The following is a 16505-nucleotide window of genomic DNA, read 5'->3' on the forward strand; positions in this document are numbered from 1 at the left end:
ATCCCAGCGCTATTTTTGAAATAAACCCCTAACCCTCCAGGGTACTAGCTGGTCCCATCCCCATGAGACGGGGAGAACATCATTCTGATCAGGCACCATCACACTGGTAAACACACGCGTAACTGCGGACACTTACTCTCCGGACGTTTATTTTGTGGAGTCCCTGAACAAGAACGCTTCCCTGGGCAGAGCTGCCTCTAGTTCCATGGGGGCGGGCAGGCAGGAAAGGTGAGGGGCCGTGTCCCTCCTCAGGCTCTCGGTGGGGCGGGGCGGGGTCTCCCACAGTGACTTTGACATGTGCTCCCAGTGCCCGGGACACACACACCTGCCGGCTTTCTTCTCGCCCCGTTGGACAGCCCCAGCAGCTGGGTTGGAAGCTAAAATTATCAAAGCCTGACGTCACCCAGGCAGGAGGGTAGAGCCTGGGGCTGCTCAGCAGCAGGACACTCAGGCGGGCAGTTCCAGTGAAGGGCCGGTCGGTGTTCTGCCTGGAGAGAAAGAGTGGGAGCCTGAGGAGCGAGGATGGGAGGGGTCCCAGGAGGCCTCGGGGGTCCAAGAGGAGAATGAGAGGTGGCACCCCTGCAGCGGCCAGAGCCCTGGCTCCACTGGCGCCCGGAGGGCGGGCTGGTGAGGATGTGGACTTTCATCACCCAGCTCCTGGTCACCTTGGTGCTCCTGAGCTTCTTCCTGGTCAGCTGTCAGAACGTGATGCACATTTTTAAGGGCTCTCTGTGCTTCGTGCTGAAGCACATCCACCAGGAACTGGACAAGGAGCTGGGGGAGAACGAGGGCCTGAGTGACGACGAGGAGACCATCTCCACCAGGGTGGTCCGGCGTCGGGTCCTCTTCAAGGTAATTGCCAGGCCGGCGGCACAAGGCAGGCCTGGAGCTGGAGGTGGGCGTGCGGAGGCCAGAAGGTCAGGAGGCCGGGCTGAGGGCACAGTGCAGGGATGTGTCGGGACGAGCTGGGGCAAGGCGCCGGCCTCCAGGTCAGGAGATGTGTTGGAAGAGAAGGGACAGGAAGGCCTGAGGGGAGCAGAGCCACCCCTCAGCGAGGGCCGACAAAGCTCAGCTCTGGGATTCAGCCGGCCTCACCCTGCTCTGTCCTCAAGTTACACACAGTGTGATGGTGTCTGTGGAGGGCTTCTTCACTGTCAAGTGCTGTAGAAATGCAAATTAGGCGCCTCACTTCCTCTTACTCTTCTCGGTGAAACTTGCATAATCGGCCCTGTTTGCCTGCTCCCCGGTGCTATTGTGGGGACCGCACACAAAGCTCTGGGCACTTGGGGCGGGTGGTTTGGCTGCCTCTACCTGCTGCGTTGGAGTTTCCTGCCGGGGTGGGGATTTGTCGGACTGTGGCTGTGGCTGCTGCTGCTGCTATTCTATCTCCTCATCCTCTAATCCTGTTCCCAGACTCCTGCTTATGAATCCTGAGTTTTCTCCCTTTCTCTAATTGCAGGGGAGTGAGCTTCAGAATATTCCAGGGGAGCAGGTGACTGAGGAACAATTCACAGATGAGCAGGGCAACATTGTCACCAAAAAGGTGGGTGCAGAGAGTCCCCTGAACTAGGGGGAGGCACGCAGGCCAAAGGCTAAAGGGCAGGCCATGGACCCGCCTCCCTCACAGAGGGGTAAGCATGGCTCAGCTGGGACAGTTCAGGTGCCATGGGCTCCTGTCCTCCGTGATCCGGACGTGACACTCTTCATAGCCACTTTGCCCGGATTCAGCCTGAACTGAGCTCCTGCCTCACTCTTCCAGAAGGACCGAGGCCCATGGAACAGCCCAGACCTAGTCCTGTGATGCCCAGCCCTGAAAATAGCTGTAGGACAGCAGTATGGTGGTCCCCAGACTATCACTGGCCTCTTAAAATGAAAAGGATGTGGAAATGCATTGAGTTGGCAGCAGACTTTAACTCGGTAGACATGAAGTTGCCTGTCTAGGGTTGAGCACTCTGCTAGGTTTGGGCAGAAGGGAGAAGAAGGAGCAAAGGGAAGACCTCGTACGTGCTCCCCTAGGGTGCTGTCACACTACATTGGAGCAGACCCCTTATGTCCGTCTGTCCTTCAGCGCACGAGCTCCGTGCGGGCAGGGGTCATGCTTGTTTATGTTTTCATCCCCCCCTCCTAGCACATGGTAGGTGCAGAGTAAACAGTTGCTAGACTACTTAGATGAATGAATAAGGGAATGGGTCGATGGCATTGAATTACCATAGTTGAAAAGGAAATGTCCTCTGCCCTCAGGAGCTCATAGGCGTACAAGTATGACAGACAGCGTAAACTGCCATCCATACCAAGAGGCAGAGGAACTGCGGTGGGCTAAGACAGAAGTTACGCATGGTCCAACCGTGTCATTGAAAACCTGCTAAGACCCCTCTGCAAATTCTAGTCCCTCTGAGGCTGTCCAACGCGAGTGTTTCCACACAGTGCTGGGAGTGAGAGACCCATCCCTGTTCTTGCCACTTGAGGACAAAGGCTGCCTCTCCCCCAACTTCATTCCTGGGAACCCGCTCTTTTCGAGCTCCGTCCTGATGGCTTCGCCAGCCCTTTCTCCCCGCCCTCTCTTTTCCAGATCATCCGCAAAGTTGTTCGGCAGATAGAGTCGTCTGGTGGCGATGACACCCAGGAGCACGAGGAGGTGATTGTCGAGGGGCCCCCGGAAGATCCTGGGGAGATGGAAGTTGATATTGATAACTTTATGAGACACATCAAGGTACTGTGGTGGCCGCAGCCTCTGAGGCACTCGCTCTTCCGAGTGGCCCGGCACCTGTACCTGCTGCTCGCCTCTGCGCCCGGCACTTCGGGTTCCAGTCTGCGCTGTGCTCACCCGTCTGGGTTCCCCTTCGAGCCTTCCTCTCCCCGGGAGGCAGTGTTGCCACCCCCTCCGGATGATGCCTTTCATTCTCTTGCCCACTTGTTACCTGTCTCTCTGTGCAATCTGTCCTGTGTTCTGTTTCTGCTACTGTCTCCAGGTGGAGCGGAGAGGGAATAGCCTGCAGCCGGACCTGATAGAGGGCAGGAAGGGGGCTCAGATAGTGAAGCGGGCAAGCCTGAAAAGGGGGAAGCAGTGATCTCGAGCACCCCCCTCAAATGGCCTCTCTGGAGGTAACAGTCTTTCTGCATCCTTTCTGCATGGCTTGGTCTTCGTGGAGTGGCTGGGCCCGGCGATGGCTGCTCACATCTCACCCGCCCCTCCCTTCATGGTGCAGGGTGGCAGCGTTGCTGTGGTCCAGGGGCATGGATTCTCATCCCCACCTTCCAACTGTGTCTCTGACTCTCGATTGCCTCATCCAGAAAACAGAGTCAACACTAGCTGCTGACCTACCTCTCAGGAAGTGCAAAAGTACAGAGTTGAAAAATGCTTGGATGAGTGACAGCGCTTGGTAATCGCCGTAGTAACATCACCCTGGCAACCAAGCAGTGGGGACCTGGAGATGGGGACAGGGCATCAGAGAGGGTAGCTGAGTCTGTCTAGCCTGTGCTAGTCCAACCCACAGTGACAGACTTAGAACTGACTGTCCCTTGAACCTGGAGCCCTGCAGACGTCCCCTCCAACCTAAGGCCTCCATTCTCCTTGGTGGTTCTTGGAACCTGTCGCTCCCCTGCTTTCTAGGAAAGGGCGAAGTTCGAGGGCCCAGGGGTGGTGGTGTTGTCCCGACAGGCCAGGAGGGCCGTGGGGCCCTGGTGCATGGCGTGCGTGAGCATGGGGCCGTGTGGCTGAGAAGCCTGGTGTGCGGTGATGTGTCGTGAAGCAGGGCCATGAAGATGTTCCAGCGGGCCCTGTGGTGCCAGGGGCTTCAGCGGCCCCCTCTGACCTCGTCCTCCCTGAGGGATCCTGTACTGAGCTGCCCCGAGGTTCTTCATTGCACCCGGCTCGGGGCAGCTCAGTACAGGATGCGTCGGGGCGGGAGTCGGCAGGAAGCGAGGAAGAACCATGGCCCCAGCACAGCAGTAACCCACCTGCTGCCATCTAAACCCCCAGACCCGGGCTCTGGGCTGAGCGGCGAGCCAGCTCCGGCTTTCTGCTCTCGGCAAAAAGCAGGGCTGCCGCTGCTCCCAGCCGCCAGAAGTGCTGACTCTGGGCTTCCCGAGATACCTCGGCACTTGGCAAAAAGGGGCTGGCAGATCCAGCTATGGGATAAAATTAGACCTGACTCCTCAGCAGCTTCCCTTAAGGAGGTCACAGCGTTAACCCAGGCACTGCCAGCGGGTCCCGCCAGGCTGCTGGTTTAGGAGATTCGCTGTGATCAGCCCTGGAAATAATCCAAAGGTGCAAATAATTAGAAACTCCTCTGCCTTCTGTTCCTCATGGCGGCAGCAGGGGCTTTAAACTCAGCTCCTGTCTGGCTTGGGTCCTCCTGACACCCCTGAACAGGAGAGAGGCAGCCCCGAAGCCAGCCTGGGGAGAAGGACAGTGCCTAGGAATTTTTTTTTTCTGTAGATGCTCTATCTGCACCACCCACGGGGATGTGGGTCCAGACCACTGAGTTGGGTGTCAGGGACAGAGCAGCCTGGCTCCAGCACAGTGCTGGGGCCTCTGCCCGGAAAAGGCCAGGGGTGTGTGGTGGGACAGTGGGGGAGGGAGCCAGTAGTGAGGCGGGCACCTGCCTGGGTCCCAAAGGCCCACAATGCGCTCCCCTCCCAGCAAGACAGACTGCAGAGAAGACGGTGAAGGGGCTGCGAGCTCTCTGGTCCTTAATGCTACCACCCACTCGCAAGCATGTGCAGTCGGCCTTCATGATTCGTGGACTCCACACTTGCAGATCCACCTACTAACTCAAATTTATGTTCACCCCCAAACCAACACTCGCAGCACGTCCACGGTCACTCACGGGCCCACGCACAGTGGTGAAAAATTTGAGTCTGTTCCCAGCTGAAGTCAAACGAGGTGGCGCTCTGCCCTCTGGTTTCAGCTCTCACACCATATATAAACAAGTGTCTTTTTTGTAGTGTATTTAATGCCACGGGCTGATTTCTTTTCTTTTTTTGTATTTTGGGGCTATCTGTTGTTGATTTCGCTGTTTAAAATGGCCTCCAAGCCCAGCCAGTGTAGCTTGGTGGTTGAGCATTGACCTATGAACCAGAAGGTCACGGTTTGATTCCTGGTCAGGGCACATGCCCGGGTTATGGGCTCAATCCCCAGTAGGGGGCATGCAGGAGGCAGCCAATCCATGATTCTCTCTCATCATTAGTGTTTCTATATCTCTCTTCCTCTCCCTTCCTCTCTGAAATAAAAAAATATATATATTTATAAAAATAAAATAAGATGGCCTCCAAGACTAGTGCTGCAGAGCTGTCTAGTGTTCCTAAGTGCAGGAGGCTGTGACATGGAAAATACATGTGTTCCATGAGCTTCATTCACGCGTGAGTTAGAGCACTGTTGGCCATGCATTCAATGTTAATGAGCCAATGATATATATTAAAGAAGGTGTCTTTAAACAGAAACTCACATCGCACAAGGTTATGTATTCATTGGTTGACAAAAATATTGCGAACGGAGGCTGGCAGGAGCCTGGCGCTGTATTTTCCTCAGGAGCAATGGTTCAGTACCGGCTAATCCAGTGTTTGTGGCCAATTTTGTAGAACTTTACTGCAGGTAACGAGAATCGATGCATATATTTCAAAGAGGGTGAAAGCTGGGGCTTGGGTCTAGATTGAGGCCTGGCTCCTCTGATTTACAGGTTGTGAAGGGTAAAGGAGAATGCCTGTATTCTGGCGCTTAATCAGTCACAGAGCTGATTTGTAGTCTGACCTGGACAAGTCTGTTGATCTTTCAAAGCCTTGGGTTCCTTGGTCAGAAAATAACAATGACACAGATATCCCCCTTACAGGGAGGGTGACCGAGGAGTTTATGTTTGTGAACCGACTTTGTAAAGTGTAAGTTCTAATCCGCTGTTTCTCAAAGTGTTATCTGCATCCCTCCCACTCAGTCATCTGAGAGTCGGGTTAAAATGCGGACTCCTGGTCCTTGCCCAGACCCCCCGGATTAAAGTTCTAGGACTCAGCTTCTGCATCAGCTTAAGTGATTTTGACATGCATATGGAAGAGTGAGTTAGGATGGCTGGTTTTGGTTTCCCTTAGAAACCTCCTAGAGGTGATGTGGCACAGTTGTAGACTTTAGATTTAAAAGGTGAGCTGGAAGGAATGATGGTTAGAGTTGGTTCCGAGATGTGGAACACCCCAAAGGGCAGAACACCCATCCCCGGGAGGGACCGAGCAGACAACAACGCCCCCTCTGATGTCCTCACAGTCACTCCCCCCCTTGGGAAGAAGTTTGCATGTAAGGGCTGGCGGGTCAGGGAGGGGAGCTTTTGGGTAGTTTTTAAGAAGTTAGACAATTGCTGTTCAGTCAAGGCCTGATTGTTTGGGGCAGACCGTAGCAGCTGGTGAGTTTTGCTTTGTGCCCAAGTACTTAGGGCCAAGAAAAAGGGTGTCAGAGCTGTTAGAACGACAGCATGGAACTGGGCAGCTGGAGGGCTGTGGGCAGGCCTGGGACAGGGCCTGGTTCCTGGCAATCCTCTGGCCCTATCTGGCTCCGCCTTCTGGGACTTGCTGAAAGCTGAAAGCTGCAGCGTGAAAGGCTGCTGGGTGTTTTGTTTCCTTTTTAAGAGACACTTTCTATTCAAACAGTGGGGTTGCAAGACTCGTGTTAGCTCTGACAGTAGAATATTTTAGGTTTAAAATGTAATAATCTCAATGGGAAGGGGCAGGGGGGTAGGGGGGCAAGGGGTTGTGTTTTATTTGGCTGTTTTAAGTTACAGTCCGCCCTCACTCCCGGATATTGCAGGTGTATTGAAGTCTGGGCTGGGGAGAGGGGAGAGAGAGCCACAGACACTGAGTAGAGGGTGGGAACAGGTGGGACAGCTCAGAGAGATGCATTGAGGAAAAGAACCCGACCAGTGCAGCCACTGAGCATGGGGGGCTCCGTATAGAGTACGACCTTTCTCAAGGGGCCCCCAGGAGAAGGGTGCGGGACTGAGGAAGAATACCGGACGCGGCCAGGAGACTTACATTCTGCTCCCCCTCCTGCTGCTGCCTGGGCGCTCCCACTGGGCCTGTCCGCTCCTCGGGAGTCTCCGTTTACCCACAGATGAAACGAGCAGTCACCACAGAATGATCTCTTCTGCTCCCTGCCTGGGCAGGAAAGCGGGTGAGAGATTGTAGCCTGACTTCCCCAGGCTCAAGATTTTACAAGGTCTCTTATTGGAGGCATGCTTAGCCCTGGGGTAGGCAGCTGGGGGACCACCAGGAAGGGTAAGGCCTGCTGCTGCCCTCAGAGAGTTTGTACTGCAGCTAGGGGAAGAATGCAGACAGGAGAAGGGAATGACGACAGCATTTCCAGAGAGTCCATTTGTAGTTACATTCACATACCGTTTACTGTCCGAAGCACTTTGTATACCTTTAGTTCTTCTAAACATCATAATAATCTAATGAGGTGCTTCTTCTTCTTCTTCTTCTTCTTCTTCTTCTTCTTCTTCTTCTTCTTCTTCTTCTTCTTCTTCTTCTTTTGTTAATCCTCACTTGAGGATATTTTCCCATTGATACTTTTTTTAAGAGAGTGGAAGGGAAAGGGGAGAGAGAGAGAAACATAGATGTGAGAGAGACACATCAATTGATTGCCTATCTCACGTGCCCCAACCAGGGCCCAGGGCAGGGTATCGAGCCTGCAACTGAGGTACATTCCCTTAACCAGAATCAAACCCTGGACCCCTCAGTCCACAGGCCAACACTCTACCCACTGAGCCAAACGAGCCTGGGTGAGGTGCATCTTCTTATTGCCCTTGTTTTCCAACAGAGGAAACTGAGTTATAGAGAGCGTAAGTAACCTGACCAAGGTCACACAGCAGGAAATTGGCTGAGACAGGACATGAACCTCAGGCAATCTGGCTCCAGAGTTCATGCTCTTAACTACTACACTGTGTGATCGCTCTAAATAAAGGTAGTGACAGGAGGGAAGTTTCCAGGGTTGTGAGGGGAGAAACAAGAGGGAGCCAGCGTCATCAGGTGGGCAGAACTTTAGGGGAGAGGAGAGTGCATAGTACCTTTGCGGGGAGAGCCACGGACCAAGGCAGGCAGCAGGCAGGCACTGGGGGCTCGAAGGCAGGGTACTATGACGGAAGAGTCTTGTCCTCCAGGGTAACAGCTCCTTCAAGCCACAGCAGTAGAAGGCCTCTGGCCAGGAACCTAGCACCACCCTCCCACTCCTAGAGAACCATTCAGAGTGAGTTCACCTTGGTCACCTCCAGCTTCCTCCCCAACCCTGTCACCCATAGGGCCCCAGACAGCTCTGCGTGGGGACAGAATGGGGTTCTGCGTTCCTGTGTCACTTCCTGCGCCACCCAGGAGATTGGCAGCTCCTCTTTATTTAAGTGTCCTCCTTTTCCTCGTCTATCCCAAGGTCCCTGCAGACAACCCCAAGTGGCTGGTCTTGGAAACAGAGTTTCACCCCAGGTTGGGGGATGAGGCACTGTGGGGTGGCAGGAGTGGGGTCTTGCTGTGAATCCCAGGCTGCAGAATGTGGAACTGATGCTGCAGGCGAAGCGCTGTCTTCTAGCCTGAAGCACAGTATCTTAGGGAGACTACACCGGTCTTCCAACGATCTCATGGCCACAGCAGAGGCTGTCCATCCACGGGGCATGGGGAGACGAGCTAGAGGCCCTTGACAGTAAGAGCTGTGGACCAGAACCAAAGAGGCACTGCTGTCCCTTCGAGCCATGATCTTGTCTCCTCCATCTCCGGGATTCCGGGGATGACACATAGCAGATATCGATGCATGTTGGCTACACTGAACTGAAAAAGTAGAGGATCCCACTGCCTACCCTAGCCCCTCTCTTGGCACAAGCCCTGGCTCATGATCATGGCCCCTTCCGTAGGTACAAGACCTACTCATTTCTCCCCCAGGTGACTGCATAGGCATGAGAGCCTCCTGCCTCCTCTCCGAGGCTCTGAGCACCCACACAGGAGGGTTTTGTATGGCAGGGAACTAGCATCGGCCAGGTCAGCCACCTCTGAGAGGCAGCCTCTGGGGTGGGGAGTGGGGAAGGGTGGCTGGTATTCCAGGAAGGTCAGGGGCTTCCAGCTCAACACCTCTCTGCTCATCACCTTGCTTGGGGAGGCTGCTTTTCCTGAATCAGACGCTGCCTGAGCAGCCAGCACAAAACTCAGTATTTGGGGTTTTTGCTGGGAGTTGCACCTTTAAATTCTAAGTATCTCCTTCTCTCTTTGTGTCCCTTAGGATCACACCTCGACACCCAACCCTTGAACTCCACACACTCTGCCATGCACACAGGAGGAGAGCTGGACCGGAGGGCAGCACAACGGCGCACATGTTCCTCTAGGCTAACGGCATGATCTCCGTAAGGGACTTCCTCTAGTCTCCTATTCGCATGAACGACCGACTGTAGACGCATGACCTACAGTCCTCAATCCTGCCTCTAGCGACAACCGATCTCTGTTCTGTTGGGAATCAGGACAAAAGCAGCAAGAATGGGGGGGTGGGAGGGGGGGAGAGGGATAGAAAGCAAGCGCAAGAGAGCGCATGAACGCAGAAGTGAACAAGGGCTCTTTGTGGCTGGGGATGATATATTTTTTTAAAACATTTTCATTTTGACTTGTTACAGGGTACTTATTTTTTCAATATCTCTAAGAAATCTATATGGTCTTCCTGGAAAGAAAAAAAAAAGAGAACTAGGCTTGAAATCAGTTCAGCACCTTAATCCTATGTCCTCATCTGCCAGTCTTCCCTACCCACACACACCCCCATTCCATTTGTGACAGCCCCTCCCTCTCCCCAGTGGACCGCCCCCCCCCGCCCCCCCCCAGAACTCTCTACATGACATTAAGGACACACACAGAGGCACCGCTCCCCTCTACTCAGTATACACACAGATTTTACTGTGATGTCTGAAGCTGTATAGAATCTCCTGTGGATAAACTGGAATTTTTTTTATGTTGCCTCTCTCTCTCTCTCTCTCTCTCTCTCTCTCTCTCTCTCTCTCTCTCTGCCAGTTTCAGTATTAATCATATTCCCATGGAAAATCATTACCTTTGGAGTGCATTCGGGGTTCCTCGTGTTAGGGACTTAAGAAGCTGAGGTGAGGACCCCAGGCGTAGCTGTAGGGCCCACAGGGAGCCAGTGCCCCGTCCGATAGGGTCTTGGCTCTCAGTTGGTGTCTGTCCCGGGATTGCACCAGTATGTTCACTAAAAAAGAGGTTTTCTATATCTTCGAGCACCTATATCGTAGTCTGCGTTCAAAGTGTAAACTGTACAGTAATCAGCCTTGGGGAGATGAAAAATAATAAATACTATGCAAACCAATAGAAACACTTTAGCAGTATGTGCACAGCACCAACAGCTCAGCTCTGGGCTTCTCGGGGCTGCGAGGAGCCACAGCCTGTCTCCGTGAAAGAGGGAGTAGGGCTGGGGAATGCATCTGTGGTTTCTCAGAAGTCAGCTGCCCCCAAGGTCTCCCAGAGCGAACTCGGTGCTCTAAGTCCAGGCAGCCGGCGGGATGGGGGGCCTAGGCTGACAGCCTCAGTCTCCCCACTCTGACCAAGCCCCTCCGCCCACCTGGAGAGGAGGGTGAGGGGCCCACTCCTGACCACATGCCCGGGGGAGGGCCAGCCGGAGGAGGAGAGAGCTGACCACCAGGAGGCCTGGGGCTAGGAAGGAGACCCCCCTAGGCCAGGCCTCCGGTCGGGGCAGGAAGGAAACAGACAGCTGGCTGTTCCTAGCCTCGGTGCCACCCGGGAAGAGCCTTAAAGTTACATCAGAGCCTCCGGCAGAGGGAGGCCCAAATCAGCACAACCGGCCCCGTCCTGCGCGGCGGGCGCCCTCCAGGGCCAGAGAGAGATCGGCAGGCTCTGCTGGCTGTCCCAGAGCCACTGTTCGCGGGGGCCAGTCACCCTCCTCCCTGCCACTCTTCTGACGCGTCCTCGGAACACATTCACACTTTCCAAGTAGCACAGACACCCCCTCAGCGTCAGCGCCCCCCACCGCCCTGCTGCCTTCGCCAGCCTCGCAGGTCCTGGCGCAGCAGGCCAGCTGGGCGCCCGGGCTGAGTGGGGAACCCGAGCGCCACGGAGCCCCCGCCGGCCCGCCCCAGGGGCTTCTGTGGGCCCCGGGGGTTTTTGCTTTCAGAGGGGCCACCCCGGGAAAAGAACGGCTGAGCTGGCGGCCTGAGGCCCCCGGGCTGTGCCCCAGCAAGTGCAGCGCCCGCCCTCCCTGCGGGGCAGGAGCGCAGGGCTGCGGGCGGGCGGGCGGGGCGGGGCGGCTCAGCCAGAGCCCGCCGGTCCCCAGGGCGGGCCACTTGCGCGGAGAAAGACAGGCGCCGGGCCCTCCGCCCCATCCTGTCCCGTCCTGCCCGGGCCGTGCCGCAGCTGCCGCCGCCCCGTTGCCCCTCGCAGAGCTGCGCCCGGCCCAGCCTATGCTTTGGCACCTTCTGCTCTGTACGGCTTGGCTGCTTGGCCCCGCGGCCGGCCCTGGCGGCATGGCTGCCCGCTCTGGTTGCTAATAGGAGCTGTTAGGGGAGGAGTTTGGGGGTCTCCACACGATGCCTAGAGAATGCTGCAGTCTGCACACTAGACGCTTTTTAGAAGTTTTGGAATCACCTTGATTTTTCTAATTGTTATGAAAATAAATCTTTTCTTGACTCTCTCCCACATGCTCTGTAATCGGGAGAGAATTCCCCTTGCCCACTATGATGTATAGACCATTCTCCCTACACCAGCTGAACAAATGTCAAACTTAATAAAGAAATTGACTCATGGCACACGGCTCCATCTGTCCTTCTCGGTTCATCCTTGGGGGGTTTGAGGGGCTGAGGCAGGAGTGAAGCCTGAGGGTGGATCAGTCAGCAGGGTGGCCTGCACCCCAACGAGGTGCCCAGCTTCCAGAAACCTGGACCGTCCCCCTTAATTAGGGCCACCCACTCTGGGAGCAGCTCCCCAACCCCTGAGATGGTGGAACAGATTTCTGACCCACCTAATGACTACAAGATGGGGGCTAGTCCAAGGTGGAGGGGGACATCACGAACCACCAAGGTACATGGCTGAGCCCGTGGCTGGCATACACTCAGGGGGAGCCCCTAGCGACCCCTGTGAAGGCGTCTGGCCCCTGCACTAATGCCATTCAAAGTTGGAGAACTTTTGGGAAAAGCACCCTGTTCCTAACAATTAGTTCCTAACACTGCATGCAGGGCTGGCCATCACCGCTGGCCTCCGTTTCCTCATCCGTCAAATGGGAGAACGGATTAAGCGCTTGTGTGTCATCCTGGGATCCCGGAACATGAATGCCTTTGCCAAGTTGACATTAAATAAGAACCAAATCACTCACTGCAGCTCTTCTTTCTCAGAAGTTCCCATTGTTGCCGGTGACAAAGTCACAGGGGCAGGTTCCTGAGAATACCCCCAGCCCTCACTCTGAAGCTTCTCTCTCAGCATCAAAAAAGCCACCCAGACCACGGGGCCAGCCAGGGCTGTGCAACCGCATGGCCCAGAGGGTTTTCAAAAGCACAGGTTCCATTGCCTGGGTGGGGCTCGGGGGCAACACTGGGATTTGGAACTAAGTTTCCTAAAATAGCAGCTTGGTAGCACAGCCCACTCAGATGGATTAAAACCTTTTTTCTTGTTTTTAATCCAAACTTCTAGAAAAACAATTCCACACACAGCCTTTGTGAGGCCTTTCTTGCATTGAGTTATGCTAGAGAGAGCATGGCTCAGAGACCAGCTCCACCATGAGCAGCGTGGGGAGTCGGGCTCTGAGCGAGAGGGAGCCCCCTGACTCCTGGGTCCTCGGCCTCCCGCTGGAAACCAAGCTGGCAAAAGGGCGCTTCTGGTCTCCCACCTGCCAGAGCACGCCTGTGGGGAGTGAGAGCCAAGGAGCTCACCGCGGTCAGGAAAGGCTTGGGGTGCCGGGCAGAGGAGGGACAGAAGTCCACCCGCCCAGGAGTCACGCTTTTTCCTGGCATTTGGTCTGTTCAGACCGGTAACATGCTGATTTCCATGAACAAAACCAGACACTGCAAGAAAGGGTGCTGCCCCTTAACCAAGTCATTCACTGCTATTTCCCTGTTTGTAAAATGAGAGCCCAGAAAAGCCTTGTATGTTGTAAAAATTCATTGGGTGGGGGCAGGGGGGGTAGGGATGTAGGTGCTCTGTGATTCAATCTGGTTTTATCCATCAAAAATACACTGAGCGCCAACCAAGTGCCCGGCACAGGGAACCACTGCTGAAGCAACAGCTTCTCAGCCAACAAAGATTCCCAACCCAGGTGCCAGGCCAGACAGAATATGGCAATTGCCCCAGCAGAGGCACGAATGATTCCTCGGTGGAGGAGGAAGGGACGACAGAGGTGATCAGGGAAGGCTGCCCGGAGGCAGAGCTGCCCCCTCTGCCTGGCAGACTCCCACCCCCAGGCTCTCAGGCCAGCCACAGGGATCTGCATTCCCCTCCCGAAAGCCACAGGGATCTGCATTCCCCTCCCAAAAGCCCAGCCTCCCCACTTACCCATCCCAGCAGGGAGGAGGGAAACAGGCATCCACGCTCAGACTGCACACTTCCACGGAGGCTCGGGCATCTGCCCCCAGGGGCCTGACCCAGCACCTCCGGACAGCGACCCCTGAACAGGGCCTCCTGCCTTCAGGAGAGCAGCTGCAAGAACTGAGACTGACAGCCAGCAGCTGCCTCCGGAGCCTCCAGCCCCCACCCACCCACCTTTTCCTAGATGCTGGATGGACTTGGGGACCAGGAGCAGGTGGACCCTCTGAGAATGAACAGAGCTTTCAGATTCATTCTCTCTCTCTCTCTCTCTCTCTCTCTCTCTCTCTCTCTCTCTGTCACACACACACACACACACACACTGGCTGATTTTACAGTCAATCTTTCAAAGTGCAATTTGTCTAGGAAAAGCCAATGTGAGGCCCATGTGGATTTCAACCAATGGCGACGCGGCTGGCGCGGCTCAGCCAGTCTCCGGTCTGTATTCTAATGGGCCATATCTTTATCAGGGAAATGTGGCTTCTCTGAACTTAAAACTTCTCATGGAGGGTCCCCAGACTCCGAGGCAGAGGAGGGGTCTGAGCTGAGGCGTGGGCACCGCCTTTCCCCGGGCCTGGCAGGGAGAGAGGGAAGGGGTGCGGGCAAGGCTCTCACCTGGCCCGGAGCACCTGACTTCCGAGCAGGTGACGTGGGCGACAGTCCCTGGCAGCAGCCGGGCCGATGCCTTAGGTGGGAAGGCGGTGGGATCCGGGGCCGCTTTCGAGCCTCCAAACCTACCATGGGATTCTGGGCCCGATCTCGGGGCCTCAGGGTTTAGGATTTGGGCTTCCTGCCCCCCCTCACCCTGACCCAGGGAACATGGAGTCCAACCTGCAAGGGACGTTCCTGCTGAACAACACGCCGCTGGCTCAGTTCTCGGAGATGAAGGCCCCCGTGTGCCAGTACTCGGTGCAGAACTCCTTCTACAAGCTCAGCCCCCCGGGGCTGGGCCCACAGCTGGCCGCCGGGACCCCGCACGGCATCACAGACATCCTGAGCAGGCCCGTGGCCACGCCGAACAGCAGCCTGCTCTCCGGCTACCCCCACGTGGCGGGCTTCGGTGGACTGGGCTCCCAGGGCGTCTACTATGGCCCCCAGGTGGGGAATTTTTCCAAGGCTGGGAACGAGTACCCCACCCGGACCCGGAACTGCTGGGCGGACACGGGCCAGGACTGGCGAGGCGGGCGGCAGTGCAGCAACAGTGAGTACGATGGGGGGGGGGCGGGGGGGAGGTATCGTAAGGGGACACTCACAGTGGGCCCACCCCACCGCCCACTTCTCCTCAGTGGCCATCAGACACCTCTCCCAGCTGGGTGCAGGGCACAATTCTCCCCTCCACATCCCACGATTCTCCCCTCCATCTTGCTTGGACAGGGCGTCTTCCCCCCACTCCCTACCCTTACCAGCTGCCACCTCAGCTGCCCTCCTAGGGAACCCGGGGTCTCTGGGTCTGGGGAAGACCTTATGGCCCACACCCACCCGGCGCAGGGTCCAGCTGGCAGCTCACCTTACTTCTCCCTCCCAGAAACCGTGTCCCCACTTCTTTATCCGCAGCAGACAATGCTGTCCCAGTGAGGAGCAGCTGCCTCCGCATCGTCTTCCCAGACAGCCCACTCATGCCTGGCTCCATCCAGGGGCCCAGGGTGCAGCGACCCCATTGCAGTCCCACCTGCGATCTAGGGGCTTGTTTCCTACCGTCCTCCTCAAGGTTCATGTCCATAGCCCAGCGACAACCGCCCAGCCCCCAGGGGCAGCTGCTGAGCCAGGTCGGACTCCGTGTAGCTGTGGTGGGGGCTGTCCTCCCCCTACCCATCCCCAAACCTATTTTCAAAGAACCGGCTGGAGGAGGGGGCAGGACACACACAGACAGGTGAGGCTCACCTGGGAGGCAGGGAGGGCACAGTGGCTGCCGGAGCCATCCCCTGCCACGAGGCCCTGCCTGCACTCCTGTCTGACCGCAGGGCCGCCCACTGCAATAGGTCCCAGCCGAGGAAACGGGAAACACGGCTCCTTCCCTCCGCTGCACTGCCCCAGGCGGCCACACTGCCTGGCAGACCACCCCTCACGCAACCTGGAACAGCGAGTTCCTGGGGGTGAAGACCCCGTCTCTTGAAACATATTTTATAACCTAGTTTGGGGGGCGCTTTAGGCTTCAGGCAGTCTTCCCTCTCACCTCCATCTTCCTCCCCACGCCAAACACACACATTCCCCACGCTCCTGTTCTTCAGTCCTGGTGCCAGCACACCCACACACAGGAAACCTCAAAGAAAGTCAGTGGTTGAGTTAACAAAGGGAGAGAGGACTGAAAAGGAACTCTCTAGAGAGGTCTCTTCCCCTTTCCGGGCCTCAGTTTCCCCACCGGTAGCAGGAGGAGGCGGGACATGGGCCACCAGGCTGCACTGAACAAGGCCCGACAGGTGGGCTCTCTGCTTATTCTGGGGCCTGCAGCCCTCCAGCCCAGCTCCTTCCTAGCAGGCCGCCTTGGCGGGGCGGAGGGCCAGGTCTTGAGCCTCTGTGTCCACACTCTCCAGTGTGGAGGACTCCCAGGCCTGGGGACAGGGGAGAGCAGTAACTTGGGGCTTAAGGCTCTGGTCTCTGGAGACCTGGAAAATAGGATCCCAAGAACAAGGAAGTCAGGAGGGGAGGAATTCTCAGGCCCCTCGGCCCTGATTGCTGGTGGAAGGTGTCTAATCCCTTTTTTGGTGTCCCTGAGATGGAGGGGAAACTCCTCTTGCCCCCGGGGGGAAGGCAGCATCGCCGAGTAAGAACATTAAACACAGGTATGGTCCATGGCGGGTCCTCAGCCCCCTCTGTTGCTAAGTAGCTGTAACCTGGGGCAGGTGCCTTTCCAACAGGTGTCTGTCCGTCCGGACATGGCCGAGGTCAGTCACTATTATCAGAATGTCAGGAATGCTGCTCATGGGAGAGGTGTCATAATCCACCACTCACCCTCAACTTAAGCGGCTTTCTCT

General features: G+C 56.3%; 2 protein-coding genes across 4 annotated transcripts in view; both read left to right on the forward strand.

Annotated features, from left to right (window-relative positions):
• The first annotated feature begins 338 nt into the window (after positions 1 to 338).
• LOC111827620 (ankyrin-1-like) lies at positions 339 to 10225 on the forward strand. 3 transcript variants are annotated; one of them, XM_023760818.1, is made up of 5 exons: positions 339 to 852; positions 1460 to 1543; positions 2570 to 2710; positions 2970 to 3102; positions 9233 to 10225. In XM_023760818.1, exons 1-4 carry the CDS (start codon positions 634 to 636, stop codon positions 3066 to 3068), a joined length of 543 nt encoding a protein of 180 aa, XP_023616586.1. In that variant the 5' UTR covers positions 339 to 633; the 3' UTR covers positions 3069 to 3102; positions 9233 to 10225. The 3 variants fall into 3 exon arrangements, with proteins under 3 accessions (XP_023616586.1, XP_023616587.1, XP_023616588.1); XM_023760820.1 differs by having other exon boundaries at positions 340 to 852; positions 2570 to 2635; XM_023760819.1 differs by lacking the exon at positions 2970 to 3102.
• A 4127-nt stretch (positions 10226 to 14352) lies between these two features.
• NKX6-3 (NK6 homeobox 3) overlaps positions 14353 to 16505 on the forward strand; it is an 11717-nt gene continuing 9564 nt past the window's right edge. Inside the window, exons 1-2 of the mRNA XM_023760825.1 lie at positions 14353 to 14738; positions 15183 to 15194. Of these exons, the coding sequence (XP_023616593.1) occupies positions 14353 to 14738; positions 15183 to 15194 (398 nt within the window). The remainder of the gene's footprint in view (positions 14739 to 15182; positions 15195 to 16505) is intronic.

The sequence above is a fragment of the Myotis lucifugus genome, unplaced genomic scaffold (assembly GCF_000147115.1).
Source record: "Myotis lucifugus unplaced genomic scaffold, Myoluc2.0 scaffold_194, whole genome shotgun sequence".
NCBI lineage: Eukaryota > Metazoa > Chordata > Mammalia > Chiroptera > Vespertilionidae > Myotis > Myotis lucifugus.

Coding starts and splice junctions, on each gene's coding strand:
- LOC111827620 (XM_023760818.1), top strand. CDS start 634: ATGTGGACTTTCATCACCCAGCTCCTGGTCACCTTGGTGCTCCTGAGC. Junction 853..1,459: donor GGCGTCGGGTCCTCTTCAAG/GTAATTGCCAGG, acceptor CTCTAATTGCAG/GGGAGTGAGCTTCAGAATAT. Junction 1,544..2,569: donor GCAACATTGTCACCAAAAAG/GTGGGTGCAGAG, acceptor TCTCTTTTCCAG/ATCATCCGCAAAGTTGTTCG.